This window comes from Carlito syrichta, unplaced genomic scaffold, assembly GCF_000164805.1.
Source record: "Carlito syrichta isolate Samal-C Ts95f unplaced genomic scaffold, Tarsius_syrichta-2.0.1 Scaffold289403, whole genome shotgun sequence".
In the NCBI taxonomy this organism is placed as follows: Eukaryota; Metazoa; Chordata; class Mammalia; order Primates; family Tarsiidae; genus Carlito; species Carlito syrichta.
Window position 1 is genome coordinate 12,428 of NW_007233499.1, and position 14,591 is coordinate 27,018.

Genomic DNA, 14,591 nt, shown 5'->3' on the forward strand with positions numbered 1-14,591 from the left:
CGGCGGGTCTCGAACCCGCAGGCTCAGGCAATCCACTCACCTCAGCTTCCCAAAGGCGCGGGATTATAGGCTGAGCCACCGAGCCCGGCTGGTGCTGGTCTAATATTACTAATGACCAACATTTATTAAGCAGTTATGTGCTAAACACGTCTAGTGATTTACATGTATTGTCATACATGCATCATCTTCACAATCAACCATATAAGGTAGCTACTATTATTTATTCTCTTTTTAAAGATGAAAACAAGAAAGAAGCAGGGAGAAGTAACTAAACTGAGGTAACATATCAAATAGGGCACTTAGATTCTGTTCTCTACAGTATGCCTATTTCCCACTTAATTATCCTTCAACTGACATTTAGAATTTTACAACTAAAAGAACTCTTAGGAATCTTCTAGACCAACAGTTACCCAAACCTAATTATATATTTATATTACCAACAGTACCATGAAGAATTTTGAATAACTGCCCAACAGCTGTACCTTGTTATTCATAAGGCCTGACAGGAAGACCAGGGCTTTGTCGTTTTCACAGATAACTCAGGTGATTCTGATGCTGTTCCTCTGTGAATCAACATTTGTGGATTGTGTTTGGTTCGACCCTGCCTCTACTCCCATAACTGTCGGCTTCTGCCTGCCATTTCCATTGTTTCTTACGTTCTCCTTTGCAGTGGAGGATGCCTTATTTTTCTTAGCTGCCGCAATGGAGTATTCAATGTAAATACCCTAGGACCATGGGCCATGAACCATGATAGTTCAGAGGATTCCTACTAAATAAATATATATCTTTGTGGAAGAAGTGTTGAGGTTACTTTGTTTTAAAATTATTTTCAAAGGGAAATTTACATTGACCACACTAATTTGTTCCAGTGCTTACTTTTAATGTATTTCTGAATTTGTTTCTAGTGCCTACGGGTTTCCATGACAATCATTTGTGTGAGAGTGTTAGTGTGTGTGTGTGACTCCTACTTGTCTTACAAAGGCAAGGCTATCTTTTGCTTGATAGCCTGATATAAACATAAACAAGTTGAGGGACTTAAGCACACACATGCTTTTGGCTTTTATACAACTTCAAGAACACAGGAGAAACAATAGGAGGAGGTCATAAGGATGCAGGGAAGAAAAACTGAGGAGGAAAAGTGGATACAAGAGAGTTTAAAAAAAGAAATGGCAGTCAAAAAGATTCAACAAGTAAATATAAAACCTCAAATAAAAAACTAATGTAACAATATTTGTGCTAGCATCATCAGTTACTGTATGAATCTACTTAAAACTTCTGTAGTTTTAGAGTAGAATATAACAAATGTATACATCAAAAGTGGAATCAAAATTATCTTCTATAAGAGTGTCTCCTGCATTTTCTAAGGTTCTTACAGTTAGAGGTTTTACATTTAGGTCTGTGATCCATTTAGAGTTAATTACTGTGTATGGGGATAGGTAGGGGTCCTGTTTTCATCTTCTGCATGTGGTCAGCCAGTTTTCCCAGCACCATTTACTGAACAGGTTTTCTTCTCCCCAGTAGTGGGTGGTGGAGGCTTTGTTGAAGATGAATTGGTTGAGAAATTGAGGTTTTGCTTCTGGAATCTCAATTCTATTCCATTGGTCTATATGCCTGTTCTTGTACCAATACAAGGCTGTTTTGATTATTGTAGCTTTATAATACAGTTTAAAGTCTGGGAGTGTGTTACCTCCTGCTTTGTTTTTTGTTTGTTTGTTTGTTTGTTTGTTTGTTTGTTTGTTTTGCTGGGGATTGTTTTGGCTATTCTTTGTCATTTATGTTGCCATATGAATTCCTGTATTGTTTTTTCTAGGACTCAGAAGAATGTTGCTGGTAATTTGATGGGTATTGCATTAAATCTGTAGATTGCCTTAGGTAAAATGGACATCTTAACAATGTTGATTCTTCCAATCCATGAGCATGGAATATTTTTCCACTTGTTTGTGTCATCCAATTCCTGATCAAAATCCAAAGTGCCCAGACCATAAGAGAGAAGATAGACAAGTGGGACCTCATTAAACTGATAAGCTTCTGCAAAGCCAAAGAAACCATCAAGAGAGCAGGGGAACAGCCCACAGACTGGGAAAAAATATTTGCCATCTGTATGTCTGACAAAGGCCTAACATCAAGGATCTACAAGGAATTCAAACATGCTGAAAAGAAAAAAACAAACAGCCCCATTACAAAGTAAGCAAAAGATATGAATAGACACTTCTCAAAAGAAGGCATAAGAGCAGCCAACAGATATATGAAAATATGTTCAGCTTCACTAGTAATCAAGGAGATGCAAATCAAAACTACACTGAGATACTACCTAACTCCAATCAGAATGGCCTTCATCAATAACAAAAAATAACAGATGCTGGAGAGGATGTAGCGAAAAGGGAACACTTCTACACTTGGTGGGAGTGCAAACTAGTTCAGCCTCTGTGGAAATCAGTGCGGCAACTCCTAAAAGTTATAAAAATCGACCTTCTGTATGACCCCACAATTCCCCTACTGGGAATATACCTGGAAGAACTCAAATCACTCTATAAAAAGGATACCTGCACACACATGTTTATCGCAGCATTGTTCACAATAGCAAGAACATGGAATCAACTGTGCTGCCCTTCAAAAGAGGACTGGATAAAAAAAAATGTGGTACATATACACAATGGAATACTATGCAGCCATAAATAAGAACAAAATCATGAACTTCACAGTAACCTGGATGGAATTAGAGTTTATAATACTGAGTGATCTCTCATAGAAACAAAGAGCTGAGTATCACATGTTCTCACTCATAAGTGGACCCTGAACAACTACCATATTACTATAAGAAAAGGAATGAAAGTGGCAGGAAACTGTAGGGAGGGGGGTGGGAGGGGTGAGAAGGTGGGATTGATAGTAGTCGATATCTACCTGGGGAAGGCGTGGGGTATACCTCATTGACAAGGGTAACTGCACAGTGAATATTTGTATACCTAGCCCTGAATTGTACACCACAATTTTAAATAAAATTTAAAAGAGAAAAAAATTATCCTCTGCCTGAGTAAATGCAAATTGTTTAAATTATAAATAGGTAGAAGATTGCTTATTTTTTAAAACTGTATTAAGATTACTATGTCCAGTACAAATTTGTCTCTGGTATGTGTTTGCTTCAAAGTGGTCATATTGAAGCATATTCCCAGATAATGGTCCTTTCATAAGCCAATCTGATGACTAGCCAATCAATATTCATTTGTAAAATATTTCTACTGTAGGTTTGAGGTTTGTTTCATATGCCATAACTGCTGTAGAAATGTGTTCAAATATTCTTTCAAATACAGTAGTTTGCACAATGATATTTTAGTTCTATATAATCCATATATGGAATTATCTTTATTATAAGTTCTTTTTGTGCCTGAAAATTCAATAAGGTGGCATTTTCTTAATTGAAGAGAGAAGGACACGAATATTTCAGTATCTGCTATATTCAGACAAGTGTTATTTCATTTAATTTTTACAAAAAAATCCCATGGAATAAAATATTGTTATCCCTATTCCACAAATGAATAACTCCAACTTTAAAAGTATGGTAACCTAATCAGTGTTACACAATCTAGAAATGTCGTGGCAGATACTTGAAATTCAGAGCCTGGTGGCTTTGAAGATCCCTGATTTCTCTAGTACTCTGATCTTGGAAAAATTTGTTATAGTCTCTTTTGTTTGTGTGTGGTTTTGTAGAGTGTATTGTTTCTGATCAAAATTTAAAATATGAGACTTGAAATGTTGCATAGACATAAAACAGGTGATTGCTACTAAATTCATTAGGAACCATGTGCACCTAGAGATTACAAAACAAATGCAACAACATTTTCAGTAATTTCTGAAGGGTCACAGAGGATTTGCAACTGAAAGACAAATATTATCTCCATAGTTTGGTCTCAGGCATTTGAGATAAAAATCGAAGTTCTCTGTCTTGAGGTGGCAAGTCAATGGTGAGAAGCAAAAACAATGTAACACTGGAATTCAGAGAAGGATAGTAAAGGGTCTTTGCAAAATTATTGTGATTATTTAATAATGTTCCAGATTGTTTTGTCTCTTCTGGACCCATTTTATTTCTATTTTAAAAAGTTCTGCCAAACAATAGTAATATATCTATTGTTTATTATCAAAAACATTGTATTTTTGTGACCAAAAGATGTGTAGTACCTTGTATCCAGAGTAAGAAATCTCTATCCCTTTTGTTCTTTGTCCCTCTAAATAGTTTTATGCTTTCTGCTATTTATATGAATGGCATATCCTTTTTTTTTTTTTTTTTTTTTTGCTTATCATTGGCCTTTTTTTAAATTTTATTTTAAAGGTATGGGATACAATTCAGGGTTAGGTATACAAATGTTCATTATGCACCTGCCCTTGTTGATGAGGTGTGCCCACCTCCTCCCCTAGCAGTTTCCCTCAACGGCCACTCCCACCCCTCCTGCCCTGGCAGTTTCACACTACTGCCAATCTCTTTTTTATTGTATTATGATAATTGTTCAAGGTCTACTAATGAGTGAGGACATAAAGTACTCTGTTCTTTGTTTCTGTGATAGATCACTCAATATGATAGACTCTAAATCCATCCAAGTTGCTGCAAAGTCCGTGTTTGTCCTTCTTTATGGTTGCATAATATTCCACTGTGTATATGTACCACATTTTTTAATTCAGTCAAGTGTCAATGGGCAGTATGGTTGGTTCTATGTTTTTGCAGTTGTGAATAGTGCTGCAATAAACATGCCTGTACAGGTATCTTTTCTGTAGAATGATTTGAGCTCCTCCAGGTATATTCCCAATGGGGGATTGCTGGGTCATATGAAAAGTCAATTTCTAGTTCTTTCAGAAATTGACATTCTGTTTTCCAAAGAGGTTGCACTAGTTTGCATTCCCACCAGCTGTGTAGAAGCTTAACCAGAGAAGTGAAAGACCTTTACTATGAGAACTACAAAACACTACTCAAAGAAATCCAAGAAGACACAAACAAATGAAAAATATTCCGTGTTCATGGATAGGAAAAATCAACATTATTAAGATGTCCATCCTACCCAAGGTAATCTACAGATTCAATGCAATACCCATTAAATTACCAACATCATTCTTCTCAGATCTGGAAATGACAATACAGAAATTCATATGGAAACATAAACGACCACAAACAATCCTTATCAAAAGATACAAAGCAGGGAGTATCACACTTCCAGACTTCAAACTTTACTATAAGCCCGCAACAATCAAAACAACCTGGTATTGGTACAAGAACAGACATACAGACCAATGCATAGAGATTCCAGAAGCAAAACCTTAATTTCTCAACCAGCTCATCTCTGACAAAACTGCAACAACAACCACTAGGGAGAGGAGAACATATTCAGTAAATGGTGCTGAGAAAATTGACTGATGACATGCAGAAGATTGAAACAGGACTCCTACCTATCACCATACACAAAAATTAAATGGATCAAAGACCTAAATGTAAAAACCTCGAACTATAAGAATCTTAGAAAATGCAGGAGACACTCTGACACAAATTAGAACTGGCAACCAATTCCTGATCAAAACCCCAAGTGCCCATGCCATAAGAGATAAAATAGACAAGTGGGCCCTCATCAAACTGAAAAGCTTCTGCAAAGCAAAATAAACCATCAAGAGAGTGGGGAGACAGCTCACAGGATAGGAAAAAATATTTGAATGGCATATTCTTAATTAGTTCAGCGCTGGTGAGTAACTAGTACAAAAAAGTGAAGTGTTTACTGTTTTTAATGACTGTATTTCTGGTTTTTCCGGGTAAATGTAGACTGATCACTCAGTTGGTACCTTGGTTTTCTTGTCAATAAAATACTAGTAATCCTTCCTCTATGAATTATTTGATAATGAACACATTGGTTTGGATTACACTAAAATTGCTTAAATGCAAAAAGTGGCCTTATCTTCCTTTAGTAGTTTCCTCTTTGCTTTGTGCATCACAATTTGAAAATTATTTGAATATTTTATGAGATTATAAAGCCTACAGAAATGTGTGCAACAGGAACAGTTATGACTAACAAGGAGCTTAGGTTTCCTAACTTTGAATTGTGAATCTTATGTTTTATCTTCTAGGATTGCACGAATCCACGGTACTTAGCTGCAGGTTCTTCCAATGCTGTCAAACTCAGCAGGTTTTTTGATAAGGTAATGACCTCAATTAAGTTATTTTTAAACTTAATTTATATATTATGAGAGTTTAAATTTTTTGTAGAATCCTTTTTCCCTTTATTCCTTTGTTGAAACTTCACAGCATGAATAGTCCTTGTTTTTATCTGTCTTATCTGTTGGTATAATTGCACAAGGCCTGCTGACGTATTTATTCCACCACTGATGTTCTCTAAGTAAAGGTGAAAGCTACTAGATTTAAATGGGTTTTTTAAAGATACCTAATTTCTGTGCTTAAAACAATCTATGTTTACCCATTTTCTAGCTCCTTTTGTACTTTCTCACCACCACTCCCCTACCCTACAAAAGGCACTGAACTGCAGAGATTCTGCTTTAAAATTCTTTTTGCTTGCCTAGCTATTATTTTTCACATAAACGTAGTTACTTTTTAAGGTTACATAATCATCTTGATTTTCTGATGTTTCCTTGTCAGAAACCTTTGCATTCTAATTATTGACTCTTTGCTAGCATCATCTTATTGTCCTGAACTGGAATGAAACTGTGTAAATAACTCAGCACACTGGTAAATTAGAGCACTGTTTGTCTTTCCTTCACAAGGCCTTACAACTGCATTGCACATTGTATTGACCAAGCTTAAGTTGCCTGCCCAATGTTGACATTGCGTGGTTAAGTTAAATGTATGTATGTATTATGGAGAAAGGTTAATTCCTGTACTGTATTTCTTTTTAAGTGGAATTTCCTAAGAAAAACATTTTCTTCCTCGTAGTTCTTTTTTTCATTCAAGAAATTAAATTGTTTATTGATTACACATGATAATGGATACATAAACTTCATTCCCATCTATAATTGTATCTGGTACCATTATTCAGTTTAGATATATTGCATAGGATGTGCCAACAATTATCTTTATAACTAGTAATTTCGTTATTCTTCTTGGGTGACCCCTTTTAATGGTGAACTTCAGGTCACAACAGTAACTGTCAGTTCAACTACACCAAGTTTTCTACAACAATGGCTTCTCCATCCAAGCAGGTTGTAAATAAATTGCAAGCCGGGCTCGGTGGCTCAGCCTGTAATCCCGCGCCTTTGGGAGGCTGAGATGAGTGGATTGCCTGAGCCTGCGGGTTCGAGACCCACCTGGGCAGGCGAGACCTCATCTCTATAATAAATCAAAAAATTAGCCGGGCGTGGTAGCGCGCGCCTGTAGTTCCAGCTGCTTGGAAGGCTGAGGCGGAAGGATCACTGGAGCCCAGCAGGTCGAGGCTGCAGTGGCCGGAAGCGGCCACTATACTCTAGTCTGGGTGACAGACTCCAACTCAAAATAAATAAATAAATAAATAAATTGCAAATAGAACCTGGCATCACCCTGAAGGAATTCTAGATTCAACACTGTTGGGGAAGTTTACCAAGATGGCTTCAGAGTAGATTAACTTTACACAGAACGTTTTTAAAAAGACACATTTATTCAGCATCATTAATGTGTTTTGGAATGAGGCAGGCTTTTATGGAAATACTCTCACAATCTTGATCTCATTAGCGCCAGATTTTAACTCTCTGTATTAAATGCTTGCCATTATTGAAAAGACTCTTAATTTGAATGTATTCCTTTTAGTCTCATTAGTAGCCATTGCAGTTAGCCACTTTTTCCAGGAATGTGTGCTAAGCCCTTAAATTCTTTATTTGTTTCTGCAGGTCATAGAGAAAAGGTACTTTTTAAGAGAAGGTAATCAGGTTGGTATCTATCTTTTCTTAATAAAAAGGATTCTTATATTTAGAGAGGTGATTTCAAAATTTATTTCCAGAAGTGGTTTAAAAATAGTTGAGAAAAGCCCTTTGTAGACACAAGCAGTTGATTTTCTCTATCCTGTTAAATACAAAAGGTGAAAATCAGAGCAAAGGGAAAATAAGGGTCCAAGAAACAAAAAGAATCCAGAAATACTGTTACATTATACAATAGTAGAAGAAAACCATTCGCTTGGGACTAGAAAGATATATGTCCAGAGTCTGTCACAATAAAAATAATTTATATAAAAGTCTAGTAGGTGAGTATTATGAGTTTCACTTTTACCCTTTTTTATTTAGATGACACTATCACCAATTTGTTAGCAAATGCTTCCCATTTTGGTAGAATTTCATTTTATTATTTAATATTCCACGGTGTTCTGAGTAAAACCTCAGAAAACTGGTTCTTTAAGGAACAACAGGTTGACATACAGAAATGCAAAATAAGGAAAAAAATATTTTTAACATTTGAACTCTCCTTGCATGAAACTTAACATAACTGTCTTTCTTGCCTACAGATTCCAGGCTTTCCTGATCGAAAAAGGTTTGGGGGAGGAACATTAAAAAGCCTTCATTATGACTGAACTACACCCATCCTTTGGAAGAGTGAGCAAGCAGTGGCAGTTTTTCACGATTTTCCTCTTGCTGTGTCAATTATTAATGTCACAGCCTTTTAACAAAACCATCTTAAAATGTTACCCTTCAGCGTCACTCTTTAATGGAAAAATGAAAGGAAGGGACAACGTGAGAGGTCCAACTTTTGTCCCCATTTGCCGTTTCTCACCTTTCTGTCCCTGTTTATAGATTATGTAAAAGCTCTGTGAAAATATAAGATATTGTCAAAATGATGCAGTAAATGAGCAGTGACAGAGTACTGCAGATAAAATTTACTCTTGCCGAGAACTGGAGGGTTTTTATGGGTCTGTAATTTTCCCACACTCATTGCTGAAGGCTTAATTAAGTACTTCAAAAATGTATCTCTATTGTTTTACCTTCTTGAGGGGAAAGGTTATATTAACTAGCTCTGAGTTGTCCACCCCAAACAATCTCGTCATTTTCAAAGACACAAAACGGTGTTATTTAATTGTCTCCTTCTCACACACAGGGATGCCTAATAATAGCAACCCTTGTCTCCCTCTTCTCTCCTTTGCAAATGGTTCAGTGGCTGGAAGAGGCGGACTAATGGCTGGAGTTAAATATAAATACAGATTAATAATACATAGAGAACAGCAGTACTAGAAAAGAAGAATTCAGTGAAAAATTGACAGCTCCTTCACTCTTTAGGGTGCAGCTGTCTACAGTCTCTTACTGTTTTCTGTTTGCAAATAGGTAGAGGGAAATCTAAGACCTGCACAAGGGCAGGGAGAGAGATTTACAGCCTCTTCATTTTTTTTTTAAAGGAAAAGTCAACTCCTGAAATGTCCCTTAACTATAGTCAGAAAACTAAGAATATTATTCTTGTGTCAACAATGTATTTATGGAGAGAAGTAAAAATAAATTCCACAGCAATACATTTACATGAATTATGAACTAGGATTCTTGGATTTCATAATCACTCCAAAGCTTTTTGGGGGTGGTGTGTGTGTGTGTGTGTGTGTGTGTGTGTGTGTGTGTGTGTGTGTGTGTGTGTGTGTGTATGCATAATTGTTCATCATTCCTTTTTTTTTAAAACCCATCTTTTTTGGTTGTTTAATCCTCTCTGCCCCAGTTCTTCCTTTGTATATAAATCTGGTTTCTAAAAACTATTTTCTTCAATACCTTATCACCCATATTCTCTCTGGCTCCCTGCAGGTCTCTGCATTTCTGATTTTGTTCCATATTAAAAAACAATAATAAATACACACACAGTTTCAGTTTTTCATTTTAAAGCTGGGGGGAAACACTAAAATCACTGTCTATTCCATTTTAATTAAGTTTTAAAAGTGCTTTGGAAATCAAAGTATGCTGAAAGAGGATATTAAAATAAATCTGTTAGAGTACTTTTAAAAAGGCAATCTTGTGAAATTGAAAGGATGTTTAAAGCTGTTTTCATCAGCTAGACTATTCTCCGGTCTTTCTTAACTTCTCCTCTGATAAGACCTAGCCCAGGTTTCTTTGTGATATAAAGGAGAACTATGAAAATCATGATCTGTATATGGAATTTGTCACAAGTTTGTTGTGGCAGAGGCTATGCAGTTGGGAGGTAGAATTTAAATGCTACTCAGAAACCTAAACCAGCTAAAGCTCTTTGTATTCCCACTCTTGAAAATAAATTTAAAACTTCCTTCTTTCTTATTTCTTTGTCTTCCATTCCTTTAATTAAAAAAATTCATCCTAATTTTTTTTTATTTTCTACCTTATTAAAAGAATAAATAAAAGTAACCCCTCACTGAAGGCTCCAGGATCAACCTGGAAAAAATAACAGTATTTCTCAACCTCATTTTTTGCTGCCTGACCTGATTCCGTGAGTTATATAGTTTATTAAGAAAAATAACTTTTCATAATCTAAGGTAAATGTGTTGCAAGTAATAGTAGCAGCAAAATAAGGCTTTTTTTCCTTAATAAATGTTACGGCAAATTTGCCCAAATCAGTGTTATTAGCTAGAATTCTTCAAAAGAATGTTTTTGAAGCATAATTTACTAAGACTTCCTGAGAACTACTCATAAAAATTGCTTTTAGATAATAAGTATAAATACCAAAATACTTTTTTAAGGTGTTAATTAAATCTTAATTTTCTTTCTTGATGGGATAAGTTGATAACAATAGAGAACAATTTTATTTTTCCTGTTGTGTTTTAGAGCTCTAACCAATCTCTCTCACTCATTGTAGAGATGACCAGATGTGAAACCTTTTATATGACCACTCATTTGTCCCCTGGATGGACAAGATCCTTAGTTGGCATTCAACTAAGGATTTGGGCTGGTCTTTCCACCTTCTGATGGGATTCAGGACACCCTATCCCAATATATAGCACCCTGTATTTGAGAAACTAGCAGAAGCAGGAAGGTCACTCATACCTTCTTCTCCTCACCTCTTCTCCCCTAAAGCAGGCCATAAAACCTAGGTGACCTTCTCCTGAAGTAAACCATAAAATCTTCATTCCAGAGGTATCCTTTATCCTCAAAGACACAGAGACGCCAAGAAGAAACTGAGAAACAGGCCATGCTAAGTTCTCGCCAATATGTTACCATTATATCATATTCTTTCGTCCTCCAAATATATTTCTCCATGAAAATACACAGGTTTCTCTGTCTCTTTGCGTCTTCATTTCTGTCACGTGGAACTTATATTAAATAAATTTGTATGCCTGCCTCTTGTTAATCTGCCTTTTGTTATAGGCGCCTTAGTCATGAACCTAGCAATGGGTGAGAGAAAAAGTCTCTTCTCCCCTTCAATGCTCTAAAAAAAAGCTGCTCCCAAAGATTTTGATCCATATTAGCTTTAGCTTGGATTCTAGAATTCCTCAAACTTGAGACATTTGTGATATGATGCCAGTGCCCTGACAATATTGTTTTTGTCCATCCTGAAAATGGACTTCATGGAACTGATGTGTGGAGCCATCCAACTGAAGTAAAGAGCTAATTGCTGCCATAATCAGAGTTTTTGAGTCCTCATTTCAGTAGTGTGTGCTGTAGCACTGAACATAGGTAGAACCTTGTATAGGTATTTAATAGATGATGGCTTAATTGAATTTTTTTAAAACATAGGTAGCATCCTATTTTAAGAAGTTTGAAGGTCTAAGAGGATGTCTGCATTGATTTAATATCTGTTAAAATTCAGAGTAGGATGCTGTTTTAGGGAAAGGAGAAAAAGGAAATTAAAAATTTATTTCTCCATAGTCCCCAAACAGAACTATATCTCTGTGGTGGAAGAAGGAAGAGATCCAGGAAGTCTAGCCCTTGGTCTCAAATATTTCACAGTATGTTTGCCTATGCTCCATAGAGTAGGAAAGGGATCAAACTTCCAGTTACAATTGATGTGCACCTTCATTTAAGGACTTAAATCATTAGATTTCAAACTCAAAAGTATATTAAAATCCTCTGAAGTATTTGTTTGGAATACAAATTCTAGGATTTCACCGCTCCCCTCAGCCCCCTCCCCACCTTTCTAAATGTATAGGATAGAGGCAGGATTGTGTATTTTTAACAGGCAAACCAGGGTGTTCTGATGCAGATGGTCAGAATCTAGCCTTTGAGAAAGACTAATACATTTATCAAACAGTAGAGACCATAGATTCATCAAAGTTCATCTTTGGCTGCCTTCATGTGATCTCACCTTAATGAAATGAGCCACTTCTTCCCTCTAAAGGTTATACATGCAAAGTTAACCGTGAGGTGATTGTCATATCGCCTACTGGCAAAACAGGAAATGTTTATATTTGATGTACTGCTATCTTTTTTATTACTGCCACTTTCTTCCCTCTAGATGCATCTGTTTCTGATCCAGGTATATTTATGTCTAACCAATGCCTTGCCATTTATACATGCCCCCTCTCTTGTACTGTTTGTAGTTGTTGTTGTTGTTGTTTTTCTCAGCTAGCTAGTCTCAAAGCTTTATCAAGATCATCAGTAAGTATTGGTGAAAAACGGAACCTCCAAGCTTCAACCAAGATATAAAACCTGGCTTACTATCATCAAGTATGATAGGGGACCCCAAAAACCCAGAATTATTCTTTGGAGGGCAGGACAATTGTAGTACAGGCTTCCCCTGCTAGGTAAGTGTTCTAAGGAACCCGTTGGCATCACTGTATCAGCTAGTGTTATGAGAAGCTGCATCTGGCTTCAGGTTAAATTTTTTTTTCTTTTGGAGATTCTTGCAACACATTTACTCATTTCATGATGGTTGATTTACAAGAGCACCTGCCCATACCAGACTGAGTGTTCAGCAGCGTTTGACCAAAAATGGCGTGACACCCTCCCTATTCACCCTATCTTGCCCCGAGCGGCTTTTTTATTTGTTTGTTTCCCTGATGATAAAAGTCCTCAGAGGGAAAATTTCTGCCAATGTGGAAGAGGTGAAACAAAAATGGAGAAGCACGTAAAGGCATCAAAATTGACAAGTCCAAAAACTGTTTTGAGTAGTGGAAAAAGTATCTTCATAGGTGTATTGCATCAAATAGTACTTTAAGGTGACTGACACTTAAACATGTAAGAATAAATACAATTTTTAAAATAAATATATTCCAGGCTTTTTGGAATATATTTTCCAAATATGTCCTCGTATATCAGTTAGTCTTTCAGTTCCATCTTTTTCTTGGAGACCTCTGTCCTAGAGTCCTCTATCCTCTAAAACTCCATTCTGGAGTGATTGATCTGTAGGTCTGTCACACACTACTTCACATTACCCTGTTAAAATTCCCAGCTTCCTAGATGTAATGTTTTCCACTTTCTTGGTGTGGGTCAGTGGTCTTAAATGGGGAAGGGTACAAGTGTACCCTCCAGCAAAGAATGTAAGTACAGATAGTTTTAAGCAAATCATTTTCTAGATCATAGTTTCCATATGTACATCTTTGTTACTATTGATCTGCTTGTGAATGCAGCTCAGTGCTAATTTTATTTCCCACCTCTACTTTCACAATCACCCATTCCCACTACATCTTACCAGTAATTCAGTAGCATTCTGGTATATCACCCCAGGGTGATGTCTTCTAAATGGCTTCGGGATGCCAACAAAAGGACAACTGTAAATATTTGTTTTATTTAAGGACTTTGCTTGCTCCATTCCCCACAATTTTTTTTTTAATTGCAGAGTTCCTGAAAGTAAAGCAAAGAGAATTTTGGTAAGAAATATACAAGGTTGTGGCATGTTCTTTCATGGTCAGGCTTCTATATCATCTGTCAAAATATCAAAAAAAATTTATCAAAAATAATTATACAGGCAAAGGAGTATAAAATTAACATTTTTATTTCCCCAGCCCTTTCTGAGTAAATGGGTTAGACAAAGCACCTCTAAGTAAAAATGTAATGTTTAATTAAAATGAATGATTCCAATAGCTGGATATTGAAGCCTTTTCTAATCAGAGTTCCAGTTATTTGCTTTCATCACAAAGAAGAACCTGAGATGTTGACTGATAGATTATTAAAAATAATGTTTAATGATAGATCACTGTGATTTTTGATATTTAATTCAGGAGTATTAGTGTAACAAAATGTCTTCCATTTATATCTACAAATTTATGTGAACACATTTTCTCAACACTTATTTCTGTGAAACCAAAAAAATAGGATGAAATGGTACTGAATCCTGTCTTGTTTTATTATAGAAATAAGATTATTCATTCATGGATATATGCATCAAAGGGGGATATCTACCTCATTAAAAGCAGTATTTCCAGAAAGCTTGTATTTCTCATATCTAATAATTATCCAGTTGTGTTGTATTTAGACGCCACTGTCCTAGAGAAGAACCTTCAGTCTTCCATCTGGAGGGTAAATCACTTGTGGATAGCTCTCTAAGAATGGAGTAGAAGAAGGGAGCTGGAGGTTTTATCACCACTGATTACACTTAGTTTTGGTCCTACCATGCTTCCTGGTATCTCATCATCTGGAGCTTCTGCAGAGAGTAAACTTATCTTGTGCTGGAATCTAAGACGGGCAGACAGACACTTGGGATCTCCAATTCCTGCTGCTTTTCAGGTTCTTTGCCTCACACATTCCCCATACTGGTTCACTGAATCCAT

The 14,591-nt window shown here is 36.3% G+C and overlaps 1 protein-coding gene across 1 annotated transcript in view; it reads left to right on the top strand.

Annotated features, from left to right (window-relative positions):
- The window catches only part of RABL3 (RAB, member of RAS oncogene family like 3), a gene marked incomplete at its 5' end in the record, with an annotated part of 16,496 nt that extends 7,587 nt beyond the window's left edge, over positions 1 to 8,909 (top strand). The window contains 3 exons of the mRNA XM_008054307.1: positions 6,097 to 6,168; positions 7,843 to 7,881; positions 8,451 to 8,909. Coding sequence (XP_008052498.1) covers positions 6,097 to 6,168; positions 7,843 to 7,881; positions 8,451 to 8,516 — 177 coding nt within the window. The remainder of the gene's footprint in view (positions 1 to 6,096; positions 6,169 to 7,842; positions 7,882 to 8,450) is intronic.
- Positions 8,910 to 14,591: the final 5,682 nt, after the last annotated feature.